This window comes from Pteropus alecto, unplaced genomic scaffold, assembly GCF_000325575.1.
Source record: "Pteropus alecto unplaced genomic scaffold, ASM32557v1 scaffold25, whole genome shotgun sequence".
NCBI classification, from domain to species: Eukaryota; Metazoa; Chordata; class Mammalia; order Chiroptera; family Pteropodidae; genus Pteropus; species Pteropus alecto.
Genome location: NW_006441955.1, coordinates 23,898,153 through 23,912,590, shown reverse-complemented (window position 1 = coordinate 23,912,590; position 14,438 = coordinate 23,898,153). Strand labels below are relative to the sequence as shown.

General features: G+C 31.0%; 1 protein-coding gene and 1 long non-coding RNA gene across 2 annotated transcripts in view; both read left to right on the top strand.

Annotated features, from left to right (window-relative positions):
• Positions 1 to 14,438, top strand: part of PIGK (phosphatidylinositol glycan anchor biosynthesis class K) — a 97,781-nt gene that overhangs the window by 36,273 nt on the left and 47,070 nt on the right. The window contains exons 7-9 of the mRNA XM_006919338.3: positions 237 to 354; positions 1,037 to 1,147; positions 5,509 to 5,681. Of these exons, the coding sequence (XP_006919400.1) occupies positions 237 to 354; positions 1,037 to 1,147; positions 5,509 to 5,681 (402 nt within the window). The remainder of the gene's footprint in view (positions 1 to 236; positions 355 to 1,036; positions 1,148 to 5,508; positions 5,682 to 14,438) is intronic.
• Positions 5,690 to 13,470, top strand: LOC112485771. The gene is made up of 3 exons (XR_003048546.1): positions 5,690 to 6,046; positions 7,540 to 7,618; positions 12,427 to 13,470. It is a non-coding gene; the product is annotated as an uncharacterized LOC112485771 (long non-coding RNA).

Genomic DNA, 14,438 nt, shown 5'->3' with positions numbered 1-14,438 from the left:
TTGTGGCTCAACTACCACTCCCTTTTGAGGTGGTTTTCTAGGACAGGATTATACCTTTAATAGTTCTAATGTCAAATTTGTATTGAGAATTCTACTGAAAAGTCTCAAATTTTTAACCAAAGAAATGGCTAAGATATGACTTCAATATCTTATGATATGGAAGTATTATAAAAATGTTAGTCAGTGTATGATTAACAACATGATTCATGTCAAGGATATTACCATTTCTCTTTCAGCTACAATGAGCTACTGTTTATTATTGATACGTGTCAAGGAGCTTCCATGTATGAGCGATTTTATTCTCCTAACATAATGGCTTTAGCTAGTAGCCAAGTGGGAGAAGATTCACTTTCGGTAGGTGTGTTTTTCCCATATGTAAACTGCATTGACTTTGGAATGTGTAGCTATTTTTCAAATTGTTTATATGCTCTCTGGGTATATCTGTTATTTCGTACTTTAAAATTTTTTTATAATGATGCTATTCATTATAGCATTGCTTGGCTTTTACAAAAAATTATTGAGGTTTACTTGACATACAACATTATATTGGTTTTAGATATATAACAGTGTTTTGATATTTGTATACATTGTGAAATGATTGCCACAATAAGACTAGTTAACATTTGTCACCATATGTAGTTTTAGAATTTTTTTCTGGTGATGAAAACTCTTAAGATATGCTCTCTTAGCAACTTTCATATATGCAGTGCAGTATTATTAACTATTGTTGCCAGGCTGTACATTACATCCCCATGACTTACTTATTTTTTAACAGTTTGTACCTTTTGACTCTCTTTACTCATTTGCCCCTACTGCTTTTGTCAACCACCAACATGTTCTCTATATTTACGACCTTGTTTTGTTTTGTTTTTTTGATTCCACATATAAGTCAGATCATTTAGTATTTGTCTTTCTCTGACTTATTTTACTTAGCATAATGCCCATAGATTCCATCCATGTTGTCGCAAATGTCAAGATTTTATTCTTTTTTATGGCTGAATACTATGCCATTGTATATGCTTTGCTTTTTTTATAGCACCAACCTGATCCTGCAGTTGGAGTTCACCTTATGGATAGGTACACATTTTATGTCTTGGAATTTTTGGAAGAAATTAATCCAGCTAGCCAAACTAATATGAATGACCTTGTAAGTATTTGCTCGATTTGATTATATCACATAAGTATGCTAATCTAAACATGATAAGCAAAGCCTATTATTCCTTGTACTATGAGGGTATTATGCCATATGTTGAGTGGTGGCCTTTTAAAACTGTTTTGAATCTTCCTTTACAGTGATATCTCTTTCTTAACTCTAAGAGACCTAAAGCTTTAGCCCAGTTAATTTGTTATTCCTTGAGGTACTTTTCTATTGTCATTCATTTGCTCAATTTTTTTTTTTTTTTTTACCAGAAATGTACTTTTTCTAGATTCACATATTGAAATTCTACCTATTCATCAGGAGTCAAATCAGAGCCTGCCTCCTCCAGGAAGTCTTCCCAAATTCTATCCTGTTGGGATTTACGTTAAGATAAATAAAGCTTTTGCTTTAATACCATTTATCATAATTTGTCTTTTTTTTTTTTTTAATTTACTAACTTAGTGTCTTTCTCACTTATTGGGAAGTTCTTGGAGGAGAGGGATCTTCTCTTCCATATTTTTGTGCATCCTACAGCTTCTTATAGAGTATTTTCACATGGCTTGTTGAATTTAGCTCAGCTTTTTTCCTGACTCTTCAGTGCTGATTGTATCTTTTAAAATAAATCTACTTTGAAGTTGCTGTTGAAAGTAGACATAATAAAAAGCTTGAAGCAACAATTCTAGATTGGATAATTACTGTGTATCAATGACTTTTACTCTTTTTTCCATTAATTTATGCCTTGTTCATTCAGTCACAAATATTTTTTGAGTTTTTGCTAAGTGCTAGGCACTGACTATACCCTAGAGAAAGAGTCAGACACTGTCATTCTGGAGCTTCAGAATGGAAGGGGAGCTGAGCAGACAGTTCTCTGGACTTTAGCACATTAGCCTACCAGCTTTGCACTGACCTCTTTTATTATATAGAAACTTTTTAGATAAATATTTATGAAAGGGGTTCTATTGCAAAATTCTGACAACTACTGCTATAAGCTATCAAATTCGATAACAGAACTACTTACTAATTACATTTTAAGCTTATATATTTGATGCTTCTTAAATCTTAATAAGAATTTGAATATTAAAACAAAACTTGTGATAATGTGCTACTTTAACTATAAGAAAATTATAGTCACCTAAATTTCAGTTACTTTAATTTTAAAATTGATTCCCGTTTTTGGATTATACATTTTATATTTTATGTAATGCATGACATGCTTTTTAAAAAGTTTACCGTAAATGCATTTCACACTTTAAATGTCTAACAGATTAAAAAATAATTCTTCCATTGAAATTATTTAGGAAAGACTGAGGAAACTAATGTTTTCTTATTGCTCACAACTTCTATTTAGTTTCTTTAAGTTTAGTTGGTATACAATATTATATTATATTAGTTTCAGGTTACAATATAGTGACCCAACATTTTTATATTTCACAATGTGATCACCCTACTAATTCTATTAATCATTTGTCACCCTGCAAACTTATCAAAGTATTAGTGATTATATTCTCCTTCATCTTTTTCACCCATCTCCCTGTCTTCCTCCCCTATGGTAACCATCCCTTTGGTCTGTGTTTCTATGAGTCTTTGTTTTGTTCATTCATTTGTTTTGTTTTTTTAAGATTCCACATATAAGTGAAACCATATGGTATTTATCTTTCTCTGACTTATTTCAGTTAGCATAATACCCTCTAGATCCATCCATGTTGTTACAAATAGCAAGATTTCGTTATTTTTTATTACTGTGTAATATTTAGTTTTTAATAAACATTCCTCACTAATATCTTATCTGACCTTCCCACTCCATTTTTAAAATTGAATTTTAATTGAATGATGATTATTTTAATCTTGTTCAGTAGTAACGATCCATTTCCTTGAATAGAGCAGTGATTTGATATATCTTTAGATATTGTGTAATGATACCAACTGTATGTTGGATTATGTGTATATAGTAAAATTTATTGAGTGTCAGCTGTATTCAGAATACTGTATTAGGTGCTTCATGAGCAAAAAAATTGGAAGACTTGATTTTTAGCCCCTTAAAAATTTACAGTGTCATTGGTAACAGTTGAGCATATTTATAGAGTATCACTTGTTATGTGAAGTGTCTGGATCTTCCAGGTAATGTTCTTCCTCTCTGAACATATAGCCCTTGCTGTATACATTTACCATGCTTTTAATATTGCTCTGTAAGTGTTTATAAATAATTGTGATGTTCCCTTGAGGCCTTGAGCTTCTTAAATAAGAGGTATAAGCACCATGATTCATGCATCTTACTACTCACAGAAGTTAATTATGTATAGTAACTGGTTTTACTATATAAATTATTATATATACAGTAACTGTACATACAGATAGATGTTCAGTGAATATTTATTGAATGAATGAAGGACATGAGAACAATGCACATTTATATGGTTCCTTTGAATACGGTGAAATTAGTGATTAAAATTTTTCTCGGGTAAGGTGAATTTTCAGATTTGAAAGAAGAGAAGTATAGCATACTCTAGGAAAATGGAATACCTGCGGAGGCACAGAAGTTGGAATACTAGATGATCCTTATTTTGATAATAAACACATAACCTGGCCAGAATGTGGGGATTCTGTAAGTGAAGGAGGTTATTGAAAATTAAGCCGAGTAATTGCAGGATCTGTGGGTCATGTTGCTGAGGCTAAGGAAATCAGATCAATATGATAACATTCTTGAAGGAAAGAATGACTTCATAGGAAGTGAAAGTATGATTATTTTAGCAGCAAAGAAGAAGATAATATTCAGTGTTTCTCAAGCTCATTTGCCTGTGCTTTTCTTGCTTTCATCTGTTGGTACCTAATAAAGCCCATCAAATTACCCATATAGGAATGCCTTCAATATACCTAGGACTTCAGTCTAATTCTTGGTTTCTTTTATTTTTTACTTTGTTTCTTTATCTTTTTTGTCCTTCCTGTTTGACATTTCACTTTCTTGAGCTTCTCCCCCACCCCTTTTCCCTTCTTAGCTTTTTAATTTATATTCTGATCTCTTCTTTTTATTTTTTTAAGTTGTTTTCATGAACCCAGGAAGACAGTGTGATGTTAGGCAAATGACTTAATCTCTTTGAGCCTTTATTCGAAGTAGATATAATAATTTTTATAAACCTCAAAGTTATTGGTAAGCTTAAATGAGAATATCTACAAATTGCTTAGCACAGTGCTTGGAACACTGTGTTTCATAAATTATAGCTGCTCTGCCCTTCCCCACCCCTCTCTTGTCTTGTTGATTACCCATTCATATGGTCTTGTCTCCACAGCTGGACTGCTGCTGTGGGCCTTGGGCCCTTACTAGCAGGCCTGTAATGGTTTTCTTCATATAGCCTGTGCTTCTGCCAAACTAGGTTATTTCCTTACACATCTCTGCAGCTGTTCCTTTTTTGGGGTTGTGCTTACTTCCCATCTGTAATCTTCCTTTCCTTCAGAAAATAGCTTAAATCCTATTCCCTTTCTTTTATCTTATCCTCAAACTGTGAGTTTATCCTTTTCTGAATTAGAATCTGTCACCTTTTTTCCTACCTTATTATGTTTATTCATCTCTAACTGGACTTAAAGCCTTGAGGACAGGGCCATGTCTTATCAATTTTTGTATCCTCTGTGGAAAGTAACAGTATGAAGTATGTGTAATAGGTATTTTTTATGCTTTACTGAGTGAATAAATATGTGTCTGTCCTTGGTAATTCACTGATGTGGAATATCAGGGGTAAGATAAAATTGTTTTGAGATCTGTGTAATGATGAAATCATGTTTTCAGACTATATCCTTTGGAGCACTGGTGTCTGGAGGTGCCTTAGGTTTATTTTCGTCATGGATAAATGAATTAAGTGATTTGTTTTATAGAATGGTGTATATAGGTTCACAGCAGAAGAGGATATCTAATGGGGAGGCCATGCTTCAACTTCTTGTGATTTGGAGCAGTTCTGTTTTCATCTTTTTTACATATTGGGCTACCATGTAATATTTTATTTGAATTTAATGTTTGAATGAAGGATTAGGTTTACAAAATGTTTAAAAAACCACTCTAGTAGAACACCCCCCTTAAGATGGATATAGATGTAGAAAAAAGCAATTCTTTCATCATAGTGTTTGCATGTGAATTTTCGTAGCATATTATTTAAAAGAGTGAATGTTTTTTCCCACCCTAACCAGCTTCCCTTTTTATCACCTGTTTAATGTCTAATGTCTACTATAAGAATGAGTCTTTTATGTTTAGAATCAGTAGCTTCTTTAGGTTGAGAGAGCTTTAAAAATATACTGCATTCTACTATATTGTATTATTGGATTTAATAAAAGCTGTATGTATATGTACACATGTGTGTATTTATTATTGTTATGTATTTTTTTAGTTTCAGGTGTGTCCTAAAAGTCTATGTGTGTCTACTCCTGGACATCGCACTGATCTTTTTCAGAGGGATCCTAAAAATGTCTTGATAACTGATTTCTTTGGAAGTGTACGGAAAGTGGAAATTACAACAGAGACTATTAGTTTGCAACCAGATTTAGGAATCATGGAAAGCAGGTATTCATCTTAAATTATAATTTGAATAGAATATTCTAGTTTCATAATTTGTACATGTTTATATAACGTAAGAGTAAGAGATGAAAGTTGGTGTTTGTAAATGAAATTACATATTTCTACCTAGCCTTCACTTTATGTAGGCCATACGCTTTTCAGATTTATGGGTAAAAGCTATACATATCAGTGAGAAGCTAAGATCATGATTAGGATTATATTATAACTCCAAAATACAATATTTGTAGTAGTGTGATTTGAGACTTGCTGAAAAGGACTGAAAGTTTTCCCATAACTAGCTGTCTCAGAGCCGTACTTCTCTGTCAATGGAGGTGTATACAATGGTTCAGAAGACCTTCACGAAAAGGCAGGTATGTGAATGTTTCAAACATTAATACTCTAGTGAGTGTGTATGCTGTCACCTATTGCAGTAGAAGCTATTAAATGATATGACATTGAAACAGAAGTTGGCAGCTGGGCAATTAGTGTGTAATAAAGGCCCTTGGAATCTGGCAGATGCTAAGCAGATAAACATAAAAAGGGGAAGTGAATGCCAAAAGAATATAGGTGCCAAATACATACTTCAGACTGTAACACAATGCTTTCATGTTCAGAATTTCTTTGGGCTCCAGAAATCTGATTTGTTGTCTGACTGCCATATATTTTGCTTCCTGAAGTCTGGGTGTTTTGTGAGCCGGGTTCAGTAATATCTCTTGTTTTTCTCTAGTGGGCATATAGTCTTTTAATGTGGAACAGTTTATCTGGGGCTGTTGTAAACTTGAAGTGATCCTCCATCGATAGGTGCCACTGTTTAGGATTTGTTTTGGGGGCTCTTGGTAATTCATAAGGGAAAGGAGTGAGAGCAAGGTATGAGCCAGGTACTCCCTTCTTGGGAAGTAGATTGTGTGTGAGTGGGCAGTGAGTGTGCAAGCGTGCACATGTGCATAGGGGTGTGTGTGTGTATAGAGAGAGAGAGAGAGACTGAGAAAAATTGGTTGATTTCTGGGTATTTGAGTTTTAGAAATATAATGTTCCATTTTTTTCTCTGTAAACATTTTTAAAGGCAAAATACTTTGTTAAGATTAAATAGTGTCAGAGTTAATAGCCACTTCCTTGAAATATGTAGATGATATGTTTTACTAGGTATTAAACTTTGTTATTTGTGATTGTCTAATGCTAACTATTGGAAACTTATACTTCAGGGAACTTTTTTGGATTGCCAAAGGCAACATATAAATTATTCTTAATTTTGAAATATTCAAAGACTTATAATTGGTCTTATGAATGTTTTAGGAATAAATTCAAGAACTAGCAGAAAATGCAGTTCTTACAGAGATTTAAAATTGATATTATTAGTTATTTTCTATTCTGGATATTTCTATTCTGGATATTGGATTTTTTCTTTTCCCATTTCCTATAGCTATTGGCTTAAAAAATATTTTCTTTTTTTTCTTAAGACAGCAGCTGATATCTTACAGCAATATCACTTATTTATTATTTAAATACTGACTTTCAAATTTTACCTTTGTAAAATAGCTAAACTGTATCTTAATACTTAGCAACTAAAATCGAAATTGAGCTATTATATGTTTTACCCAATTCTTTTTGTAATTTCCCTTGAAGTTCAGCCTATAAGCTCTGATATACCTTCTTTTAACCATCTGAATACTGCATTAATTTCCTTTATAGGCAAGGACCATCTTTATACTTCTGTACATATTTTCTGTTCTCTCCACCTAATAAAATATTAAATATATAATAATTGTACAATAAAAATGATTTCAGTGGAATTCTACTAAATTTTGTTATGTATTCTGGAAGTATTGAATGTTGTCTCATAAATTATCTCCATTTATTATTTCAGATGCAAAAATAGTTGGTGCCGAGGAGTATCTTAATTTATCTTTAATCGAGGAGAAAATTATTTTAAGCATCAAAGCCAGGTACCAGGCACTGTTGAATTAGAGCACCCTCTAGTGTTTGTAAATACATTTTATTAAGAATATTGCTTACAGATAGTTTCATGATTGCTGGTATAGGTTATCTAATTAATTTAGAATTTAGTTCCCAGCATGCTCCAGGAATTTTTAGATGGATGCTAAAATATTGTCTCATACATAGGTGCTATTTATATGCAATTGTGAGTGGCGATATTTGTTTTGAGAAAAATATGAGAGATCAGATATTACAAAAACATTTTATTAAGGAAGTTATGGGCTGGAATGTATATATCATTTTTTAGATCTTAGGTTTAAAATATCAATACAGTCACTGCTATTAAAATTGGCAGTTATGCTTTTTAAAATATCATTTTCTACATTAATTAGGGAAACAATTGAACCGATTTGTTCAGACTGTCTGTATTTCATATTTTGTGTACTAGAGTATACTAGACTAAAACCAGATATGATGAACTTTAGTACATAAAATTGAAGTAGCTAAATGAAATAATTGTTTTTGTGTCTTCCGAAACTTAGCTATTGAGTAAGGAAAATACAGTCATATAGTTAGTAACAACACTTTGTTTCTGCATAGGTCTTACTAATTGTGTTATTAATTTATTTGCAAGAACAAATGAGGTGAAATAAGGGCTGACTGTAATAATCCTGGCTTATGTAATTTGAGTATAAATTGCTTTATCTGAGTATACATAGATTGACTTTTGATAAGTATGCAGACAAATAAACAGCCTGCCCTCCTGAAAAAGTTGGGCTTTCTAGAATCTAGTAATAAGTTTGTGTCAGAATTACTCAGGTTACCAGTTTTGTGTCCTTATTGTATAGGGAAAATAGCCTCCAGCTTATAGATGTAAAAATATAGGCACATTTTAGTATTACAAAATGTAGAAGTCTAAATTCTGCAGGCATTACCCAAGAAAAAACAATCCAGTTTTTTATATATGAGTAAGCTGAGGCTGAGAAAGGTTAAGAAACCTGCCTAAAGTCACACATCTAATAAATGATAGAGCAAAGATATGAATCTAGGAATGCCTCATACTTCTAAAAGAAAAAAAAAAATATCTATTCTTATATTATTCTTTTATAACTTGCCCTGAGTTACTTGGTTAGGTTTCTTTTAAAAGGATATAAAATAAAAATGATAGTTCAATGAATTATCACAAAGTAACTACTCATGTTACTGCCAGAAAGAGAACTAGAACAATGCTGGTACTTGGAAGCTCCTCGAAGCCTTAGGCCCCTTCCCAATCTCTGTCCTCTTATTCTCCCTCAAAGTTAACCACAGTTCTTTTATGGAATTTATTTTCTTGCTCACTTTAGTTATATCACCTAATTGGGTATTCCTAAACATTGTTTTAATTCTTTTGCTAATATTATGGTTTTGGAATACATTTATGTTGTGTGTAATTTTTTTATGTTGTGTGGTTCAATTTTTTTGAGTCTTTAAAAATTGAGGTATAATTTACTTATAGTAAAATCACCCTTTTTAGTATACAGTTCTGAGTTTTGGCAAATGCATACACTTGGATAATCACCATGCCAATGCATCACCACAAGAAATTTCCTTATGCCCCTTTTTATCTAATTCCTCCTCTATATCCCTGGAAACCACTGATCTGTTTTCTGTCCCCATGGTTGTCATATAGATGAAATCATACATTCTGTAACTTTTAGAGTCTGGCTTCTTTTACTGGCATAATGCATTTTAGATTCATTCCTGTTATCACATGTATCTGTAGTTCGTTCTTCTTTATTGCCGATCATGAGTTACAGTTTATCCATTCATCAATTGAAGGATGTTTTTGTCCCCCAGTTTTTGGCAATTATGAATAAAGCCACTATAAACATTTGCATACAAACATGAGTTTTCGTTTCATTCGAGTTAAATAACCTAAGAGTAGATTTGCTGGGTCATTGGAAGTGCATGTTTAATTTTATAAGAAACTTCCAAACCATTTCTTATAGTCATTATACCATTTTGCATTTCTACAAATAGTTGTTCCACATCCTTAATTACACTTGGTATTGTCTTTTTTAATTTTAGCTATTCTGATCATCTCATTATAATTTAAATTGTATATCCCTGATGACTAAGGATGTCGAGCATTATTTAAGTCTTTTGCTCATTTAAAAAAATAGATTGTTTCTTTCCTTACTAAATTGTAAGATTTCTTTATATATCTTGGATATAAGGTCTTTGTCAGATACATATAGGAAATATTTTCTCTAAGTCTTTGTCTTGCCTTTCATTTTCTTAATGTCTTTTAAAGAATAAGAGATTTAATGTTGATAACGTTCATTTATCAGTTTTTTCTTTATACCTAATGCCCTTTGTGCAAGGATTCTTAACCTTAACTCACGGTCACCAGGACTTTCTTTTATTATCTTCTAGGAGTTTTATAGTTTTCGCTTTTATTTTAGGTCTGTGACTTACTTTGAATTAATTTTGAGCATAGCGTTAGGTAGGGGTTGAGGTTAATTGTTTTTCCATATAGATATCAAGTTATTCTAGCACCATTTATTGAAAAGATTGAATTATGTCAGTGCCTTTGTCAAAAATCACGTGACCATACAAGTGTAGGTCTATTTCTGGAGTCTATTCTGTTGCATTAAACTACATGTCTGTTTCTACCAGTATTATACTCTCTTGATTGGTTCTTTTGAGTATTCTAGATCCTTTGCATTTTCAAATAAATTTTAAAATTAGCTTGTCGATTTCTAAAAAAAAGAGCTACTGGAATTTTGATTGGGATTGAATCGACTCTATATATTAATTTGAGGCGTATGTATACCTTACCAATATTGAGTCCTCTGATCCATGAACATATCTCTACATTTATTTAGATCTCCTATAATTTCTCTTTTTTTTGTAATTTTCAGTGTAGATGTCTTTTACAAGTTTCATTAAATTTATTTCTAAGTATTTTTGTTTTGATGCTATTTTAAGTGATATTTTAAAATTTTATTTTCCCTTTTTGGCTCAAATATAGAAGTGCACTTAATTTTTATATTGACTGTATTGTGGGATCTTTTTGATTCTGTTGTTGATCAACTCAATCCCAATCAAAATCTCAGCAGGCTTTTTTTCGTTTTTTTTTTTTTTTTAGAAATTGACAAACTGATTCTAAAATTTATGTGGAAATGTAAAAGACCTACTGTAGTATTTGTTATGTTGTTGAATATAAGAATTCTAGTCTCTATTTATAATGTTTACTAGGAAATTAAATCAAAATTTAAATGTACATAATTATTAGAAACATCTGTTTGGAGTTGGGCAAAATAGATTGTGAGAAATATGAAGCTTTGTGATCAAACTATTCACTGAAAGTTGTGCATAGTAAATTGATAGGATTATGAAACTTTATGAACCAAAGATTTACCAAAATGGTTTTTTACAGTAGTTGATAGGATTTCTCTCCTACTATTCTACATACTACTGTATTTTTCAAAGTGATCAATTTATTCATCATATAATTCTATATTAAGTATCTCATCTGGCATTTTGTTTTACATTGTTATTTATAATTGTTAGTCACTTCAGTTATTCGGATATTCAGGATTACATTAAAGTGGACTTTCAGAGCATGAATTAGATGTGATTTGATTTATAAAGATACCAACACTGATAAATTATCCATTTTCTTATTTTACATACTCCTAAAGTTCTCATTGTTATAGTTTTAAAGTAATGTGTTGACATTTCATGGGCATTTTTCTTTAAAAGCAATTTATTTCACTACCTAAAATTGACAAAAAAAAGTCCATTGAATTGGTTTATAACTTTTAAGAAATCAGTGTATATAAATAGTATAGCAGAATATAGTACTATATCTCTTTGTATAAATAAAACCTCTCTAAATATAAATTAGTAAATATTATATTTACCAGGAATAGTGATTTCCATCTAGTGTTTATTAATATTTAAATCTATATTAAAGCAAACTTAATTTCAATTTAAACACTAAACATATGGAATCTAAATTTTTTAAATTGTGAAAAATATAAAAATGATATGGTATTATTTACAAAATAGAACATTAGAATTTAATCTGTTGGAATTGTTAGGGAATAAAGTTTTGAATTATATGGAAAAGTAGATTATGGGACCATTAAAGTTTCTTTTAACTCTTTGATTCTGTGTTCTGTGACTCTTGGTCTACTTACTAATTGCAGTATTATTGCTCTACTCCACTAATTTAAGCTTTAATGTTCTAAATGAGTTAAATCAACTTTATGTCTATTACTCACATTACAGAGGATATTATAGCATAATAATCAAAGTTAGGGTCATTGGAATGAACTTCCGAATCAGAGCCTCTATCATTTACCAGTTGTGTAACTTTGGGCAAACTGCTTGACTTCTTTGATTCTCAGTTTCCTCATCTATAAAATGAGAATGATAGTGCCACTTTATGTTATTGAGAGAATTTTTATTTTTTTTAAAGCTCTTAGTTATATGCCTCAAATATAGTTGTGTGCTCAATTAATGTTCAGCGTTATCGAGAGAACATATTATGTACTAATAAAAATTATTGCTAGAGCCCTAGTTTTATTATATTTTTGGCCATTTGCAAAATTATTATTCTGCTTTTATTAATCTAGTATTAGAAAGTAGTTATTTCATATCTGGAGGTTTCCCATTTGGAATACTACCAAGAATTGGGAAATTGTGTTTTACCAGAAGATGGCAGTAGAATTACATATTTGTACACATGGGACAATCATATTTTTTTAATGCTGCAAATTGAAGGTAGATTGTACCACCATGTAAATTATGATATTTGTTTCTTCAGGCCACTGACAGGAGAAAAAGACTTTTAATATGGAATTGTCAAGTTTAAAAAAAGGTGGTAAAAATTTCTCTATCTCTATAAGTTGTTTTGCTTTAATAAACCTAATAATAATATGGAACTTTGGTTATGAAATTGGTAAATCTGCAGGGTCTTTTCGAATTGCTACTCTTCGGCTATATTTTAAAAAATAGTTTGCATGTTATTAAATACTTAAGAAATTGAAGGACAAAAAATTTTATTTGCATGAAGATTATTTATGATTAATTAATAATAAAGATACAGCAGTTATTATTTATAATTTATCAGTGAGGAAAACTTGATTCAATTAAAAATTGATTTATGTACAACACTTTAGGGTTGTAGCTATTAGGGAAAGCAAGAGACAGAAGACATTTATATTAACAATATAAATCTGTAATCCCATTTCAGAAATTGTCTTTTTTTTGTTAAAATCACGTTATGTTTTGTCACCTGATTTTCAAGTATTCTACAGGCGAGGTTTTGCCAAATTGTCCCTCCTAGTGCTAGAAGGAAACTTGAAGGCAATATGATACAGTAAAAAGAGTATGGAGGTGAATGGACTTGCATTAAATTTTGGTTTAGTTTCTTGCTTTGTGTTTTCAGGTATATTACTTTATATCTCTGAAACTCAGATGTTGTATCTGTAAAAGGGTGTTCTACTCTCTACCTTTAGAGTTATTGTGAGGATGGGGAAATGTATATAAAATGAGCATACTTTGTCAATGTGTTTTTAAGAGCATGCCATGTAAAACTCATCACATCCATACCGATGTCTCTCCTCCAATGCAAACGGTACGGTGAGAATGTTAACATCTTTATATGGTGTACTGTAGTTCTATTTATAATGCTTGATTTGCATTTTTATCAAACATGCCACATATTGCCCATTCTGACAGGAATTATTGTTAGTCTGGCCTTCCCATACTTACCCATGTAGTTGATTTTTTTAAAAACTCAATTTCAGGACTTTATGCTTATTTTATTGTATTTTAATCTTACCAATAAATGTCTTATAAGTATTAATTATTATAATCTGTCAGTCTTTTATAATATTCATTCTGATATAATATTAATGTTAAATCTATCTATAGATTTTATCGTAGGGGGTAAAAATGAACTGAGAAAAATGACAGGGCCATGAGGTCTTTGCTAGCTGTATCCTTCATGATTGATATCACTTTCAGGGCACAGCTGTTAAGTGTATTGGAATCCTATGGTTTTCTCAGGGCTAATCAATAATTTGAAATTTCATGACGAATTATTTTTAATAAAACCAAACTGTACCTAAAATGTCAAGCAAAGTCATCTATGTGAGTTTTCATTAGATCGATATAGTAAATTGTAATTAAAGTGTATTTTTCTACAAATGTAATAGATAAATTCCAGCAAGGGGGCAGGTAATTAAAAATGCTTATTTTAAAATTAATTTTCTCGTAAGAATAAAGAGAAATCAGGAGGCTGAAATGAATTATGTTTGACTTTGGCCATGTCCCGATAATATAAATAGTAATTAAATATTTATGTGAGAAAGGAAACATATGTTTCTTCATGAAACAAATATTTATTGACTAATTCTATTATTCTCCATCTTTCTCTGTTTGAAATTCATGTCATAAATTCTTGTCATACTCAGTGATATTTTAAGACTCTACATGTGATAAAATTGTCACATATTATTCTGTAAGTACTTTCACTAAGGGAAGCATACAGCTAATACTGTTATGGAATGTCTTTTTCTCAGGGAGATTGATCAAGTTCATTTTAACTACAATATTAAGAGCCTGTCTTTGTTCTTCATCTGATGGGATTAGCTTCTAATATTAATATTTTCCAACATGATTTCTTAAAAGTGAAAACAAATTAAAATTAACAAAATAGAAGTATTAAAAGGATGTGATCTCAAAATACCTGAATTTGTCACATGATAACTAAATGTGGATGCTGGCTGGAAATTACTTTGTATCACACTGTGATTAGTGAACCTAGTTTAG